Below are 18,041 nucleotides of genomic sequence, written 5' to 3'. Positions count from 1 at the left end.
AATTAACATCTACATGTTATAAAATAAAAATAAATGAAGTTTCATTTCTTAAAACATATGTAAAACAGTTTTTAAATATCACTGAGTATTAACAAGAGATTTATAAAATAGTAATCCATAATTCTTAAATTAATAGTAATTAAATTAATAGTTTTAAAATATTTGATACTTACAAATAAGATATTGAATATTAAGTATAAAATGAATCAATACTTGTAAATATTCGTATTTTGGTTATCAATAATATCGTAAAATTATATGAATCACCAATACCACTTAAATTCTCTTATGACGTTCACAAATCTTGTATATTTTTGACAATTAAATGTTTGTATCTTTCCGTCATTAATTTTTATTTGAACTCTGTTACAACCTAACCTAAAGGTACAAAACATAACAACATAACTCTAAATTTTAAACAAATTGAAATTCCCTTAGAGAGTATATACCCATTCATACCTTTACGATAAATATTATTTTATTTCCTTGATTATTTTAATAACTAAAACTAATATATTTCTTTACATCGTACTACTGTATTAAATTTAACCTCACCGAAAAATTGAAATGATACTTTCATTATATCATATGTTGTTTATCTTCCTGTTATTTTTATGAACAATACAAAAAAGAAAAATAAATTAATAAATAAAAATGTAAATATTATTAGGGGCAGAAAACTGGATAAATATGAAGTACTATATATTGCATATATATTAAATACGTTACGAAATATAATTATAGTTACAAAATATTAATTTCAAGAGTGTTAATAGTAGATACTTAAATGCACAATACACAACACCAAAATTAGTTAGTTACCATTAATTTGTGAATATCTAACACGAAATATATACACAAAGTAAGTGATAGAGAAATAAACACAAAATAAATAAAACTTTTAGATTTGTATGAAATAGATGTGAAATAGGCTATACAACAATTGAGCGGCAATGCGTCGTTACTGATTGTTAATGTCAATATGGCTACAATAATATAAGCTTGTCGCTTTACTCTTTACGTGCCTTAGAAGATTCAAAATTAGGAAAATCCAAGAAAAAAGTCGAAATTTTCAATCACTTTGTCGATCTACTGTCAGTCTATATACAATGCTTCAAGTTAGACCGCGATGGTAGCGACCAATTACGAACACGGTAAATGTGTAATGCGAAACAGAGATCATCGATTGGTCGAAATTCGTACAACGCAGGAGGGGAAGGGAAGTGAATGTATGCTAGTCTGGCCCGAACGCGGCTACATCCCCGTGTCAGATCAGCGAGCAAGTAGTAACGCTAACGTTAAAATTTTGTCTTTTGTTTAATTCATTTCTATTTATTTTGCCGGCAATCTGGTTGAGTTCGAAAATCCTGGCATCGTTAAAACAAGCGGCTGATGATACGGGGATCGGGCCAAATAATACAAGCATCGGTTCCATGGTAAATTTTCAGTGTGATCAAGTAGTCGAAAGCGAATTCAGGCAGCCTTCAACGTAAACAAAAATGGAGTTAGGGGAGGGAGACGCGCAAATTTGTCGACTTTGCGGCCAGTGCGAGAGTATATACATCGACGTTTTCGGTGAGGAAGGCACCAAACGATTTTTAGGATTAAAGATCCACACAAAAATCAACATTCTGGTGAGTACAAATGTAAGAGGTGTGTCATGGGGTCCGGGCCCCGTTTGTAGTTAGAGGAGGGGGTTAGAAAAATGGCCGGAGGGGAGAAGAGCATGAGAAGAAAAGATATTCTTTCTTTCTTTTTGCTATCTTTGTTCTATTATATTTTGTTCGCATTAATTTTCACTTGTGTAGTTTTAGTACTAATATCGTATATACTTCTATGTTTTATGTTTGTTTTGAGAAAGAAATATTTATTTCAGTTTCATATTATTATTCCAAATGTGTGTCAAATTGTTTACATAGACTTAAAGAATTCTTAAGTAAATCCTAAATAATTGTATGTAATATGTTTATGATTTAGAGACATGTATAATTGTATTATATACTGTACAACAAGGACTATTTTATTAAATACAAGATATCTAATTTGTAAGTAATCATTTATTATCCTCATATTGCTATTCTTTATTTTATGATTATATTATGTTTTATATCTTTTTTAAAATGAAATATTTTGTAATCGATGTTTTGTAAATGTAATTTGTTCTTGGAATCTGATTAACAAAAAAGTGAATTTGGATTTGAAAGTATTCATTTTTTTAATCTATCTTTATTTTTTCAAGTTTATATAAACATAAGAAAGTAATTGTTAATTCTATATCCAATATTTTTTACATAAACATTATATATTTGTTTTTAGATATTTGTAAATGGTTATTAATGTTATTGTATTTACACAATTATAATGATAAGTATGAATGTTAGCAATATGTATTATTAGAGTGGGTACCAGATTATAAGAATTTTCAAAATGGTGTATTTACAGAGCGGTAGGGTTTTAATTAAATTGTTTATATATTCATAATTGTTCTTGAACAAGACAAAATATGGTTTCTCAGTTCAATTAAAATTTGTACAGAATCAGATCTTCAAGTAAGATTTTAAAAATCACATATATTTAGTATTTAGATATTTTGTTTGAATCGCAGATAGATGAAAGGGATCCTCTGCCCAAGGCGATCTGTGTTCAATGTCTGGGCAAGCTCGAATTCGTTTGCGACTTCCAAGAGGAGTGTCTTCGCACCCAACAAGTGTTACGCGATCGATACAATCTACCACCCTTAACAGAGATTGTAAGTTCGTATTCAAATTTAATACATAGCTCTACCGCTCATCTATGATGCTACCAGAGCATGCAGCTCACTTTTTTCTTTGAAATTCAAATAGTATAAAGTGGTATCATCTGGTATTTTGGTTCATAAAACAATTTTCAATCATAATATAAAAAATTGTTTATTAAATATGCAGTTTTTAATATATTTCTATTTATAATAAAAAGTATGTACCACAAATACCGGATTAAATTCATTTTCTTCAATAAAACTATTTCTGGTACCCACTTCTACTTTTATTTCAATCTATCTCTAGGCTGAAGTAAAGACTGAAGATACAACACCAAGTACATCAACAAACAACAACAACAATGAAACCAACAAAAATCTTAATTCTCCTAATGATGGGAGTGTTAAAGAAGTAGAGCAACGTGTTTTAAGAACAGCTACAAAGACTCAGAGAAACTTAAGGAGTCAACAGCAAGTAAAAGGCAATGAAGAAGCTCCAAAAGAGCAGAATAATATTCAAAGTACAAGTGGAGACAATACAGAGAATATACAAATTGTTCAAAGTTCTGAAACAACTCCCACGCGATGGCTTAGAAGTAGACAAAGTACAGAAACAACGGCTGCAAACGAAACAGTGACTGATACGCCAATCGCAAATAGACTTAGAAGTCATGATAATACTGCCACAGAAATAACTGTTAGTCCACATAATAGCCCTAATGAAATTGGCGAGAAAGTGGTTGGGAAGCAGCAAGATCCGCACACTATACAAATTCCAACATCAGCATTAAATAAACTTCTAAGTATTGTGTCAAACTCTCCAAACATCGAAGTTTCTGTAAAAGAATCCCGAAATCAAAGCAGCGACATTGAAGATATTAGTTTTACTGTAGAATTATGTAAAAAGGAAAGTGACGATGTAGCTACTGTTCGAGCGCGAGTATTTCCAGATCAGGGTTCCTGTTTGGTGGACAAGGCAATCGTTGGTCTTTTACAAAATCAAAGTTGCGTAGAAGTAAATAGTATAATAAACACCATTATCAACAGTAGCCTGAAGAATGGCAGTTCAACGAAATTGAAGGATTCTGCTGAATTTGAGCAGAAATGGCAAGCTTCTCAGAACCCAGAAGAACTTTTCAGGATCGACGGAGAAGAAATTCGTGTCGACGATAACGTCGAACATGTCGTCACGGATAATCAAAACGGCTACTCTTGTAAATTGTGTTGTAAGTTCTATGAACGTAAGGACAAATGTATGGTTCACGTGAAAACCCACCTCGGTATTAAGCAGTATACTTGCATTTTGTGCAACGCTAAATTTGTATGCAAGTCCGATGTAATGAAGCATATTCGATGCTCACATACTAATCCTAGACCGATACAATGTCCAAAATGTCCAAAAAGGTTCAAGTCGAAATTTTATTTAATGGAGCACGACAACGTGCACAAAGGTGTGAGACCTTATTCTTGTACAGACTGCGGTCAAAGTTATCATCACAAAGTGTCTCTACAAATCCACATGAAATCACACTTACCTCCGCAGAACTTAGCTTGCGAATATTGTGGCAAAGTGTTCCCGTACCGTACGAGATTGTTAAGTCATATAGCTAGCGTACATTTAAAAAATCGTCGCAATTTCAGGTGTCGATTCTGTTACAACCTGTATTCAAGTCTTTCAGTTTTGAATGAACATATTAAAACGCGTCACGCGACTACATATACTTGTGAAGTTTGTAGTAAAACGTTCAAAGTCGCGTCCAAGTATAAGGCTCACGTGTTACAACACTCAAATCCTAAGCCGTTCGTGTGCAACGTTTGTAACAATAGATACGCCTCCAAAGCATTCCTAAACGAACATCTATTGAAGCACGAAGGGCTGAGGAAACATATCTGCCAAAAGTGTGGTGCAAGATTCGCACAAGCTAGTCATCTGGCTGCACACCGACACGTGCACGGTGAGAAAAAGCATGCCTGTCCGGAATGCGGACGAAAGTTTAATAGGCGTGATAACATGAAGGTACATAGAAAAAGACACTTCGAAGAAAAAAAGACTAGTAATAGCAAACAGAAGAACGCATCTAGTGGCGACGTTGCTTCCACTGCGTCCAACGAAAAGTAACGGTACTGACATAACTCTCATATTTTTTTAAGACTTAACTTAATTCATGGGTGAGCTAGAGCTTTCCAAAAGAGACGTTTTTTTTAACTCTTAGTCAAACAACGTTAAGTTAGTCGATAAAGCATCAGTTATTCAATAAATTAAAATTTTCAAAAATATTGCTGCAAGAATTAAAAGTAAAAGCTTTTTCAAAAAAATTCAGCAATATTAATCATGAGATATTGATTAATTTTACTTTTAAATTTTGGAGTAACTTATATTATCGGATGAATAATTGCAATGGGGATCACTCAATTTTTTTCCTCTTTCGTCGCTCGTTTCTTTTTTTGTTTTTCCTTCTTTTTTCTTTTTTTACAGTAAGTTAGTCGTCATTTTGTACATAATGTAGTAGGTGTGCATTTAAGAGACTACTGGTATCTCCTAAGTATTTTTTCCATTTACATATACTACATTAGAAAATATTTTTGCACGTGAAACATTATTGATTAGAATTTACCAAAGCTATAATAAAGACAAGCCATGAAACATGACAGAATATTGGAATAAGACATAACAAAAATTAAAAAAAGAAACGTCACGATTGATACTTGTAATTGTAAGGAAGCCAAAGAGTATTATTGGATTCATTTTTAAGGAAAATTTGTATGTCTATCGCACAGTTAGCTTTCTAGGAAAGATTAATTCATGAAAAGATGTAAATACAGGGCTTCCAAAGTCAAAAACTCCGACCAAGAAAGAATATAGAAGTGAAAAAAAATATTTTCTATATATTTTTACATGACTGTTTTTAATAGAACTGCAAAACTTTTAAATAATACATGTATAAAGTGTATTTTATTATATTTTCGATTCTATTTTATATGTAAAACTGCATATGTATATAGATGAAGATTCAGAGCAAAAATAATGATTCATATAAGAAAATTGAAAATTTGCAAAATATATTATTATTGATTGATGATGAAAAGTCTTTAGATTTAAGTGAACTATTGTTTCCGATAGATCTTATATTATTAAAACTAACGGATATTTTGCTATAAGGGTAGCGCATACAATAAATTATGTAAGAAAGCATATTATGTGATTTGCTAGAAAGAAAAACGTAGAACTATATCGTAAGTGCCTTGGTCAACTCAATATATATTTTATTCATGTATTAAGAAAGAGCATTGGTGAATGAAAAAATCGTTAATGATTCTGATGATGTGTACGTATCACGTGCAACATTGATCTTCCTTCGGAAGAAAATTAGTCGTAATTCTTTGTGCTCAAATGATCCTAATATAATTTAGGAACTATATTGAATATTTTGAAAGGGATGTTACATGAAATAATTGTTAAGTGATAAAAGATAGGAATAATTATGATATACATTTTTTCATTATTTTTACTTAGAATGTAATAGTTTTATATGGAGCAGAATTTAGTTAATGATGATAATGAATTGATAATGTTTTAGTTATTATTTTATACAGTGCTTCAGGATATTCAGTATATGTATAATACTTTAACTTTTTTTTTACTAAGTGAAACGTTCTACTTGTCTATCGCGTTTCCAAGATAAGAGCGCAAAGAATTATGTAAAAGAACTATGATTATTACTTTTCCTCGGGACAAATTGTTCCCCGTGAGAACTGTTAATAAAATCGTGCGAAGGATATTACGTCTAACATTTAAACTCTTTCCTCAGATAACATAAGTGATAAGCAATAATTATTATTTTGTACAAGACGTTTGTTAAACCAATCTATTTTTCCATTTAGTAGGTAATAAGTAAGTCGATATATATATTGTATATATATACACTATATATACTGTGTATATATCTTAAGGTAAACATTAATATGTTATTAATGTGCAGTATGAATTAGCGTATATAACAATTTTTCGACAATAAAGAAAAAAGCATACATTTGTTTAAGGATTCCACAATTTTTCTCAATAAAGGTACGATATTTTTGGGACCGCTAATTATTTGATTTTCAGCCTTATTTTTCTCCATACCACTTCTAACTCATCTTGCATGGTAATTTATTTTTATCTTGCATGTACATAAAAGATACGAGTCAACGAGGTTTGTTCTGTTACTAATATAATTCCTCTGTAGAATTCTAAGATAGTAGAAATAGCAGTATATTATTACTAAGTTTAAAGTCATTTAGATTTAGTCTTATTTTGTTGCAAGATAGATTGTGATTAATTGGGGTATATCTCCTAGTAAAGTGTTGTGCTTTTTTTTATGCTATCTATAAAGATAACGTGGATCATTCTTTGGACACAGAAGTTTCTTTTTGTTGTTTCAGATAAAGAAGAACGATGGGCTGCCGCAGATTGCTTGTTTGCGATGTTTGGGTATCCTGGAATTCTTCTGCGACTTTTACGATCGCTGTCATCTGGTACAACAGGGGTTCTTGCAGGCTGTAAGCTATTGTAACTTGATACATTATCTAACTAAAATCTCGCGTTTGCCCATATCTACTTGTTGTTAGAGAAAATAAAATGTACCAATATTTTTCTTATAAACAAATGAAGACAGCTTTAAAATGATATGGGATAGACAAAAATTTTATTTTGCAAAATTAAAAAATTTGCTACATTCACGCGTTATATAAGCTACACTGGAAGTGGAGGCATTCCAAATATTTGTATTTTATATATTATATTTTAAATAATAGTTGTATATTTATATATTATTTACTAAAGGGTATTTATATTTTTTTAAATTGAATCATATACCTTTTCATATACGATTAATTTAAAAGGTATTTAATTTCAAGTTTGTAAAACTTGTATGAAATACAAAGACAACATGAACGTAAAAGCGCTGCTTTACGTTTTTTCTTGCTTTTCATAAGATAAGTTGTATGAACTTAAAGCTAAAATACCTTTTAAACTTATCGTTTTCTGTGCTTGAATACTTTTTATAGAGAAAATCAAGCCTATTATAAAAAAAGTGTATAAAAAGATATAGCTCAATTTAAAAAAGAGATAGAAGTGACCTCGAAATCTTTGAAATTCCTCCGCTTCCGGAGTAATCCACATATATTGTTTGAAACAATTTAGACGAAGAAGATTGAATAACATTTTTATGTTCATATGTGATATAAAAATGTATAGAATATTTCAAAATTAATATTTAAAATCCTTTAAAATCCAGCAAGATAGCGATGCTGAATCTGATAAGGAGAACGCTATTCCATCTGCAAATGAGATGAAACGGAAAGCTAAGGCATTATCACCTGAAAGTCTAAAGAGTACAAAAAATTATCTGTCCGAAAATAATACGTCGTACTACAGGACTGAAAGAAAAGAAGAAAACGTCAATCTCGTAAATAATTCCCCTATTAATGATCACTCGGTTACACAAACTACGGTACATATAAGCAATGAAATTTTATGTGAAAAAACATCGGGGAGTGACCAGCGTGATGCTAGTAATTTAGAAGAGAATACAAACAATTTAAAACATAAAAATTTAAACCACAATATATCAAAAAAGACCACAGTTCGTACAAGGTCAATGAATAACTTGAACTCGGCGCAAAAAGATGAGGAGGACATTAGTATAAATACACATCAACCTGTAGGACGTAGAAAAGGATCGAAAAACAAATTGGAGAAGATGAGAGGAGTCAGTTTCTCAGCAGGCAGCAGAAAAAAGAGAAAGAGGGAAGAAGAAGAAGAAAAGATAATCCAAAATGATATGGGTAAGAGTGATACTTTAAGTAGTAGTTTAAAAAATTTGGATAACAAATGCAAAAGCAGCTGCCTGCATGTTATTTATGATATTGATAAGTCCAATAATGTGATTAATAATATTGAAACCTCCCCCAAACCACAAGTTGAGCAAGAGGCAGTGAAGGAACAGGTGGCAATGGTGGACACATCCTCAAATGTAATTTATACCAAAGTTAAGGAACCTGATATTGTATACATAAATAATGAAAATCATCATATTGGCGATGATTTAGTAATTAATAAATTAAAAGAAATGGAATCTGATGGTAAAAGCACAGAAAAACCTGATAGCCATTTGAACAATACAGGAGATTGGTCTGTAAAAAGTAAAGCAATATCAGTTATTGTAAAGCAAGAGAAAGGAGAAGCAGAAAGTACTCCTCCTAGCGAGATTAAAAAGACAAATCAGCTTGGTTTGACTCCTAATGAGATACTAAGACAGAAAGATAAAACTGTAGCGGAGAATCATGATCAAAAAGGAAAAAAGTTAGATTTAACGCAGATATCTTGTTCATTGGTGGAGGAATCTGAGAAAACTGAAAATAGTGAGACTAATTTAGTAACAGTACAAAATATTATTAAGCATTCTAATGTTTCTAATAATCCGCAATTAAAAATATTTACAGAACAAAATCGTGTGACCGTTATAAGGTCTTCGCAATCTAATGAATTATCAAATCCAAAGATGATGCAGGAAGATTCCACAGAACCGTGCATTGCAATAGATGTAATAGACCAAAGTACTACAAATGAGATAGAATGCAACCTCAGCAAACGTTCATTATCTCGATTGAGTGAAGATAGTTTTAATAAAATTAAAAGTAAAGATAGATCGTTTGGAAAAATCTCCGAATTGATAAGTGATGAACAAAAACTAGCTATTGAGACTTATTACACGGTGGACATGTCGATAGTAAATTTGGAAGAAGTACAAAAAAACATAACGATAATTAATAAAAAGAATATACGCTGCAATATTTGTGGCTCCCTTTATGTCAGAATGGATAAGTGTCAGGTAAGTTGTACAAATTATTTTTATTATACGTAAGAAATTATTCAAATTTGTAATAAAACACATAATAATAGTCATATTGAATTCTTGTAGGTACATATTTGGGGACATTTACAAATGAAGCCCTATCAATGCAAAGCTTGTGACTTTGCCACAGTTACAGTTAGCAATGTTCGATGCCATATCAGAAAAAGTCATTTAAAAATTAAACCATTCGCGTGCCATCTGTGTGAAAAACGATATGTAAATGCCATTTTATTAGAAGAGCATATTAATACTCATACAGGTGCCCGTCCATACAAGTGCAAGCTCTGTGAGTTTGCAAGTTCTAGTAGACAAATATTAAGTTATCATAATGCCACTCATAAACCATTGAAGGTACCATCAACAAAATTGATTAATCTATTAAATAATATATTAATTACTGTATTTTATTTATTCATTTAAAAATTGTTATAGGATATTAACTGTAAACTTTGTGGAAAAGAGTTTTATTCAAAAAGCAGATTGCGTGCACACATGATTGTACACAACAAAGATAAAGCCGTTATGTGTAAACTATGTTCTGCTTATTTATCTAATGCAAAAGCATTAGAAACGCATCATAAAAACATTCACATGCAAGATTATGTATGTAACATATGCGGTAAACATACCAAGTCAAGAAAAGCTTTACACAATCATCAAAATGTAAGATATATTTTGTTAATTTATTAGTTACTGATTTGGAATATAATTAAAAACACAAATTATATTCATAGGTTCACGCTGCTGCAAAATACAAATGTACTCTATGCCCAAATGTGTATAAGAGTAGTCAAATACTAAAAGAACATCTTTTAAAACATGAAGGTATTAGAAAGTACAAATGTAATGTCTGTGAAAAGTCGTTTGGTCAGCAGTCTCATTTAGCTGCTCACATGGCAGTACATAGCAAAATTAGGTATGTTTTCTAATAGTTTCTTAATGGTCTCTTACTTCACTGAATCCTGAGAAATTCACTAATGACTGGAGGTATTAAAACTAATCGAAGTATTTAAATTAAAGCACCAATCATATTCAGAAAGTTTGAAATTCTTTTAATATTATGATAACAATGTAAGATATTAAATGCAGTATAAAGCAATTAAATAATTTTATTTTTCTACTAAGGTATTTAAAATATATATTAACATTATATATATTGAGTCATTTGGCGGACAATATGTATACTATTGTATACATGTATGTATGCGGTATACTATTGTATTATATTTAATATTATTTATTTATAACATATGTCTTATTTATAGATTTCATTGTCCTGGATGTGACAAACCTTTCAATCGTCTGGACAATATGAAGATACATACTAAACGATGTAAACTATTTTTGGCAAATCCAGAGCTAAAAAATCTTTTAAGTAAGAGAGAAAGGACTATATCGTTCAATAATATAGCAGAATTAACTGCAGAACTAAAGACTGGTAATATGACAAATTCAATGTCTCAAGTTTCTCTAGAAAACCAGAATGATGAAATGTTAGTAGTAAAGACTGTGGAGCATGAACAAAAGACTGCATTGAATCTTTGCAAATTAGGGCTAAATATTTCTTGCATTGAATCAACAGAAAAAACATGGAATTCTGATAAGATGTATAATGAAAAAGAAGTAATGAAATCTTCTGAAAACATTGCAATTAACGTTACAAATATCGATGACAGATTAATTCCAGAAAATGAAAATGTGTCAATTCTTGAAAACGTCTTAGGACCAGAAAATTATTAATATCTGGTTTTTATTAAATTATGCCAATTATTTAAAAGTACTTGAACTTGGGAACAAGTTTTAATACGTTTGATTAAATTTACATAATAATTAATGTTTAAGGTTTAATATTATATAATATTTTTATATGAGAAATACATTTTGTGATCAATCGATTTAAAATTAGATAGATTCGATAGATAGAAAATCGATTTACACGACAATTTGATTACTACTGTTCATATTCGAAACAGTACGTAATTAATCATTATTTTATTGTTCGTGCATTTTAATGATTCTAAAGAACTATTTACCTTGTCTTGATAATAAATTGATTTCAAGACCAAAGAAAATTATCGGTATAAACCTATTTTTTTAACTTATGCAAAGATATATTAAAGCAAAATGATTCTCTTACACTCTTACGCTTATTTAATCATAAGAAAAAGAGAAGACTGATTAAATTTATAACTGCAAAAGTTATAAATAGTTATAAATAAAAAGTTCCTATTTAAAATAATTATACTTTTAAAATATATTCAATCACGCGAGGATGATTTTTACGCGGAAGTATATATTATTAAAATCTTTTTATAGTAATTATTATCATAGTAATAATCTTTAGTCGTTCAATTTTTTATATCAGAGTAACAAGTCACATGAAATGTTTATCATTTGAATCAAATAAAGTATTAAATAAAAAGAAATAAAACAATAAAGACATTTTAATATCCATATCCCAAAAATTTAGTCTATAAAAATGATTTTACTAATACTGTTTATCTATTTTTAATTCTTTGCAAATAAAATGATTCGTGGAGTCAAGCAACAATAGTCATTTGAAATTCTCTAGTGGGCAAGCAAAAAAGTATAACTCAAATTTTCGTCAACAGGATAAGTGTACTAATATTTTCTACTACATTGCTGCTGTCTTTTATTTATGGTTCTAATAGTATATGTTAATTTCATTTCTTTTCCACTTTTTTTCCTGGAATTTTAATAATATATCCAAAACCTAACACCTAATCTTACATTGCATTTTAAATGTTACATGTGCTTCCTTGTGAAACTTATAACTCTGACTTACATCAAAGAAAAGATTTCCTCTTTGCTTAAACTCTTTTGCCCACCCACCAAAGAATTATTAGCTCAACATTGAAATAATAACAGTAGCTTTTCCGAATCTATTATTTTTTTCGACAAACGTACATACATACAATATGTACTTTAAGCGTTTATCTGCGATTATTTCTGTAACTAATGGAAATATGAAAAAATTCTTTAGATGAAAGTCGTATGGTATCAAGGGAAACATATCATGATGATAATTGTTTGGCCTTGAGATAATATTGGAATGAGTTGTACAGATCATTTTTGAATTTTCAAATAGAATCCTACATTTTAATTGTATATTCTTTTGTAGTTAATATCGAAACCTTTTCAGTTGACGCGCCGTTAACATTAGCGTTACCCTTATGTGCACCACCTTGAAAAGGCTACCCGATAATCTCCGTTATTTTTGTAGATCAAAATAATTGACTTGAGTCACGTCGATTTAATTCTTTTTATTAATTACCATACGATTGCAGTGTCATCAGTACCTATATGTTGTTGCAATCTTGTAATTGGAATGAAGAAAAGAATTTCGTTATAATAAATTAGTCTTACACTAAGAGTAAATATTAGTGAATTTTCATGTCATTTTCTATTGACATCACAAAGGATATATCTTAACAAACACGAAGATGGTATCCCATTGGGGGTAGCCACCCACATGATAATCAAACAGATAAAAAATTCTACCAAATGTCCAAATTGGACAAATTGTGAATGTGAAATTTTAAATAAAAAAAAAAAAGAATTTTCTATTGAAGAGAAAGTTGAATATGTATTATTCCAAGGCGATGGATTTTTATCTTATTTTGAAGTATGCAAAAGATTTTATGAACATTATCCTAATTTATTAAAATCAGATGTTACTTTTCCCTGAAACACACATACAAATACATAAAATTCATTCTTCCTAGAGCCACCATACATACAGGTCTGGAAACTCTCGTGGTGGGAAGAACGATGATGTCAATTTATCTGCAGTAGGGTACTTTAATCGAGAAGTTAGTAACGTCGTTGTGTAACGCCATCGTGTGAAAATAACTCGTACCCTGTTGTCTTGTCCCTGTCTCTTCTTCTCATCTCTTAATGCGGCCCTGTAAGCGACTCACGATTGACCGAGTAGAAGGGGGGACGGAAGTAAAAACCAAAACCGTGATAATGATAATAGAGAGCAACTTTTGTCTTACATATATGATTATTATGATTATATTATTATTATTTTGTATCTAATTTAATATCCAATAAGTGTTATGTAAAATAAATATTTTTTTATTATTAAAAAGCTTTGTAAACTCTAAAAGTATACTATAATTTTGCTTCTTTAGTAAAAAATTTAATAATATTGAAATGTTCCAATCATGAATAATGTTTTGGAGGTGATATTACAGGAAATCGGGTCTCAAGTGTCGCAATTATGGAGAGATAAAATGGTGTACATCGAGTAACTTTAAGAGATCAGATCTTTAAAACGGCGTATGTAAATTACATGTGTAGGTATTGTTTTCTCGAAAGATCTCGAAATCAGCTACAAGAATATACAATAAAAAGTATAGGGTTCCATTTAAAAATTCAAAAGTGATTTTTACAGGTCATTTCAATTTTATCAAGATCAAACAATTATCATCATGATATGTCCCCCTCGATACCATACAACTTTTATCTAAAGAATTTTTTCGTATATTTGGTAATTACATAAATAATCACGTGTAGAGATTTAAAGCGGACATATTGTATGTATGTGTCTTCATGTTGCTGAATGTATATGGATTTATAGACTATGTAGATGGTTTACGTTGAACATATGTATACATACATATATGTGTCAATCGTCCTCGAAGAGATAATAAATTAAATGTTAAATGATATTTATGTAAATTTATTTTATATTTTGGATTTGGATTTAGTTTGGATAACAAACTTATTACCAGAAAATAAAAGGATAAGAAGTGGGATTAGACCGGTAGGAATGTACTTAGTTGAATAAAAATCCGTTAACCTGAATTCCCGTTATATTCTTCGGGTTTTATTCATGGATTCTTCTTCTATCAGGTGTACGTTCTGTCACGGTGCGTAAACATCGTCTCTTGTTAGTGATACATATAGTTCAACAATCTCTTAATTTAATAACGAAGACTTTTCAACATCCTCATTATTACACTTCAGTAAGTAATTTATTTAGTTCATTTAATTGTTGACTGAAAAATAAATATATATGCAATTTTCTGAAATAAAAATCGCTAATTTATTTTGATTATAATATTACGTTTCTTCATAAACAATTAATCGTTTAAAAAAAAAATAAAGAAAAAAACAAGGTGTGTTAAACACTATGAAATAATTTTTATTTTATTTGTATCCTTTTTAGACACATATGCAAGTTGTTAAATTAGATTACCCATTTACTTAATTACCATTTACTAAATTACTTAAATAAAATACAAATAAAATAGAAATTATTTCATACTTTTTTCAAAAATTCTATTATTTTACATTTTGTAGTGAAACGATCAGTATTATAGGATCAATGTAAAATGGTTTTCATTGTCGTTAATAAATTTATTTCTATCTGTTTATTATTTATTTCAATTCTTAAATCTTATTAATGAATAAAAGATTATATGGGATGTCTAGCCCAGCATGTAAATAAGGAATAAACCAGCTGCACACTGCCACTGACATGATATTTTGAACAGTGGTAGAAGGATATTGCTATAACTTAATAGTGTGTCACATATCATTTCGTAATGAAAGTGGATTTATATTCAAAAACAAAGCCGCAGAACAACATTTCCCGTGACGGAAACACGATAATATTAATTAAAAAATATTATACTTATATTATATTAATTAATAATATATTAATTAATATTAATAAATCATATTATATTAATTATAATATGTATAATAATTAATTAATTAAATTATATTAATTAAATATTTATATTAATTAAAAAACGTAATTTTAAAGCGTTCGCCCAGGCTAGTGTTTTGGAGTTATGTTGGAATTACCCGCTGATATCCTACACGTTTTATTATATACAAAATTGTAAATATCATGTCAGAGTTTCTTCTTTGTTCATCCCATGTTCTGGATTTATGTTTTTATCCTTTTACTCATTTACAGTTGTAAACGTTGTAATTCTATACATTTATATCGAGTGCCGGTAACGTGGGAAATGATCACTTGCAAAAGGAGTTTTACCAATCAAAATTGTTTTACTGTATAATAAATATATTAATATGTAGAAATTAACATATAGAAATATTATAGAGTGTATTATGCGCATTCTGTGCATTTTTTGTATTTTCAAATTTCGTATAAATGCATAACAATCAATAGATTGTCTATTGATAATGCATAGAAGCCAATAAAACTGTTAGTCAATTTCCATAATCCGCCAATGGTATCTTGTTACAGAGTAAAAATATAGAAAAATGGCCCTTGAGTCACCGAAATATGAATACTTGAACGAAAAAGATACGAAGGAAATGTTGGAATTATTTAAAGGTGAAAGAACAGGTTTTGTTTTAGTAGGTCCAAAAAAGTGGTTCTTTCCCTATAAATATACGATAGAAGGTAAAGGATTTTATAATTTTAAGGCAAGGCCAGACGATACGTGGGTTTTATCCTATCCAAGATCAGGTAACTAAATATGTTTTAAAAATTTTTATCATTGATGATAATAAAATATAATTCTAATTCTCAACGTGATTATTATTTAAGTTTTTATACTCTTCCCTTTAAAAAAGTACCAAGGTATTAAAGAATTTAAATGCTTGTATGCACAATGTCAATATAATCGATATAATTCAATTATTTCGGTTGTCGATATCTTTTAAATTTAAATATCAAAAGACAGTATACTAAGATATTTTTAGAATAAATTTAAACACTTTACTTTGTTTCTCATTTATTCCAGGAACGACGTGGACTCAAGAATTAATCTGGTTATTGTCAAATGACTTAGATTTTAATAGAGCAAGGACGGAATTCTTGGCAGAACGATTTCCATTTTTTGAGTTAGTATAATTAATTAAATTAAGTTAATGAAGTCTTAAGATAAATTAAAAATTAGCAGACGATATGGTGATTGTAGAAGTTTGTCACTGGTTTTCATAAAACAGTAGTTTCTAATATAACAGAACTAACAGTTATATAACATTACAATACTAATGTTATATGAATTCATCGTCCCTGAAAAATTATGCGATTTATTCCTGGCTAATATACAATATCCTGTGACCATAATATTACGTACGAACGACATGTAATTATATAGTTAAAGAAAAAGATAGAATGTGAAATTCATCTTACATTAAAAAAAATTTTTTTTATTTTATTAAAAATAAAACAATTTTTACAAGAACGGTTAATAGTTCCATAAGCAAAATCTAAAATCATACGTAGAAATATTTTAATGTATAACAGGTATACATATTGCAAAATGAAAATAACAGTGTTGCATACAGAATTTATTAACGCAGCTGCAAATATTATTTCTAGATTTAGTATGTTTAATCATTCAGAGGTAACTCGAGAATTGATAAAGATGAATGAGGGAGATAAAGACAAAGTAGAATTTTGTAAAAAGATTGCTGAGCCAGGGTATGAAGTCTTAGCAAAATTGCCTTCAAAGAGATTTATAAAATCACATTTTCCATTTTCTTTGTTACCAAATATTTTGGACAGTGGTTGTAAGGTAAACTTATAGTTATGAAGATGTTATATTGTCTTTTATTGTATAATTTTATGTAAAATTGTATTATTTCGTGGAAGATAGTGTACGTTGCAAGAAATCCAAAGGATGTTGCTGTTTCTTGGTATTATTTAAATATAGGTATTAAAACTCAAGGATACATAGGTGATTTTCCAACATTTTGGAATTACTTTCAGAATAATCTTAGTAGGTATTACGTAAATTTTTAAATACTCATACTAAACCTAAATAACAAGATTAACAAATTTTATAGAACATAAATTATGTCTTATATAATCCCCTATATAATCTTTTTTTTAGCATATTGGGGTCCATATTGGGAACACTTAAAGGAAGCATGGGCAAATAGAAATCATCCAAACGTTTTATTTATGTTTTATGAAGATATGCAACATGTAAGATAAAACACGATATTTGAAAAAGATTAATCCTTTTTTAAAATTTCTTTTATTCGCATATTTTTAGGATTTTTCAAAAGCAATTAAAGAAGTTGCTAAATTTCTTGGAAAAACTTATACTGAAGAACAATTAAAAGAAGTAGCAGACTATTTAAATGTAAAGAATTTTCGAAATAATCAAATGGTGAATTTATCAGAATTAAACGAATGTGGTATTATAACGAAAGGAATATTTGTCAGAAAAGGCAAAAGTGGTGGATGGCAAGATATTTTCACTGAGGAACTTAATGCTAAAGCTGATAAATGGATAGAAGAAAATTTGAGAGGAACTGATCTCATTTTCCCGTATTTTAATAACATTAGTAATAACTAGAACTGATAATTCAAACAGTTTAAGTCTTTTTCATGACTCCAAGTCTTTTTTCATGACTGGAAGACTGGGAAATAAATTATTATTGTT

The 18,041-nt window shown here is 29.3% G+C and overlaps 2 protein-coding genes across 4 annotated transcripts; both read left to right on the top strand.

Moving 5' to 3' along the window:
* Window positions 1-1,169: 1,169 nt before the first annotated feature.
* On the top strand, window positions 1,170-11,411 carry LOC117209150 (zinc finger protein 624-like). 2 transcript variants are annotated; one of them, XM_033450830.1, is made up of 8 exons: window positions 1,170-1,634; window positions 7,160-7,276; window positions 8,014-9,139; window positions 9,221-9,609; window positions 9,700-9,984; window positions 10,066-10,296; window positions 10,368-10,549; window positions 10,899-11,411. In XM_033450830.1, exons 1-8 carry the CDS (start codon window positions 1,500-1,502, stop codon window positions 11,371-11,373), a joined length of 2,940 nt encoding a protein of 979 aa, XP_033306721.1. In that variant the 5' UTR covers window positions 1,170-1,499; the 3' UTR covers window positions 11,374-11,411. The 2 variants fall into 2 exon arrangements, with proteins under 2 accessions (XP_033306721.1, XP_033306720.1); XM_033450829.1 differs by having other exon boundaries at window positions 8,014-9,609.
* Window positions 11,412-14,337: 2,926 nt separating this feature from the next.
* LOC117209193 (sulfotransferase 4A1-like) lies at window positions 14,338-17,999 on the top strand. 2 transcript variants are annotated; one of them, XM_033450892.1, is made up of 8 exons: window positions 14,338-14,425; window positions 14,515-14,627; window positions 15,884-16,108; window positions 16,386-16,485; window positions 16,970-17,165; window positions 17,243-17,369; window positions 17,484-17,578; window positions 17,649-17,999. In XM_033450892.1, exons 3-8 carry the CDS (start codon window positions 15,901-15,903, stop codon window positions 17,952-17,954), a joined length of 1,032 nt encoding a protein of 343 aa, XP_033306783.1. In that variant the 5' UTR covers window positions 14,338-14,425; window positions 14,515-14,627; window positions 15,884-15,900; the 3' UTR covers window positions 17,955-17,999. The 2 variants fall into 2 exon arrangements, with proteins under 2 accessions (XP_033306783.1, XP_033306782.1); XM_033450891.1 differs by having other exon boundaries at window positions 14,352-14,440.
* Window positions 18,000-18,041: the final 42 nt, after the last annotated feature.

The sequence above is a fragment of the Bombus bifarius genome, unplaced genomic scaffold (assembly GCF_011952205.1).
Source record: "Bombus bifarius isolate JDL3187 unplaced genomic scaffold, Bbif_JDL3187 scf7180000008166, whole genome shotgun sequence".
Lineage (NCBI taxonomy): Eukaryota > Metazoa > Arthropoda > Insecta > Hymenoptera > Apidae > Bombus > Bombus bifarius.
Note: the sequence above shows the minus strand (reverse complement) of the source record. Positions and strands in the feature narration are given on the sequence as shown.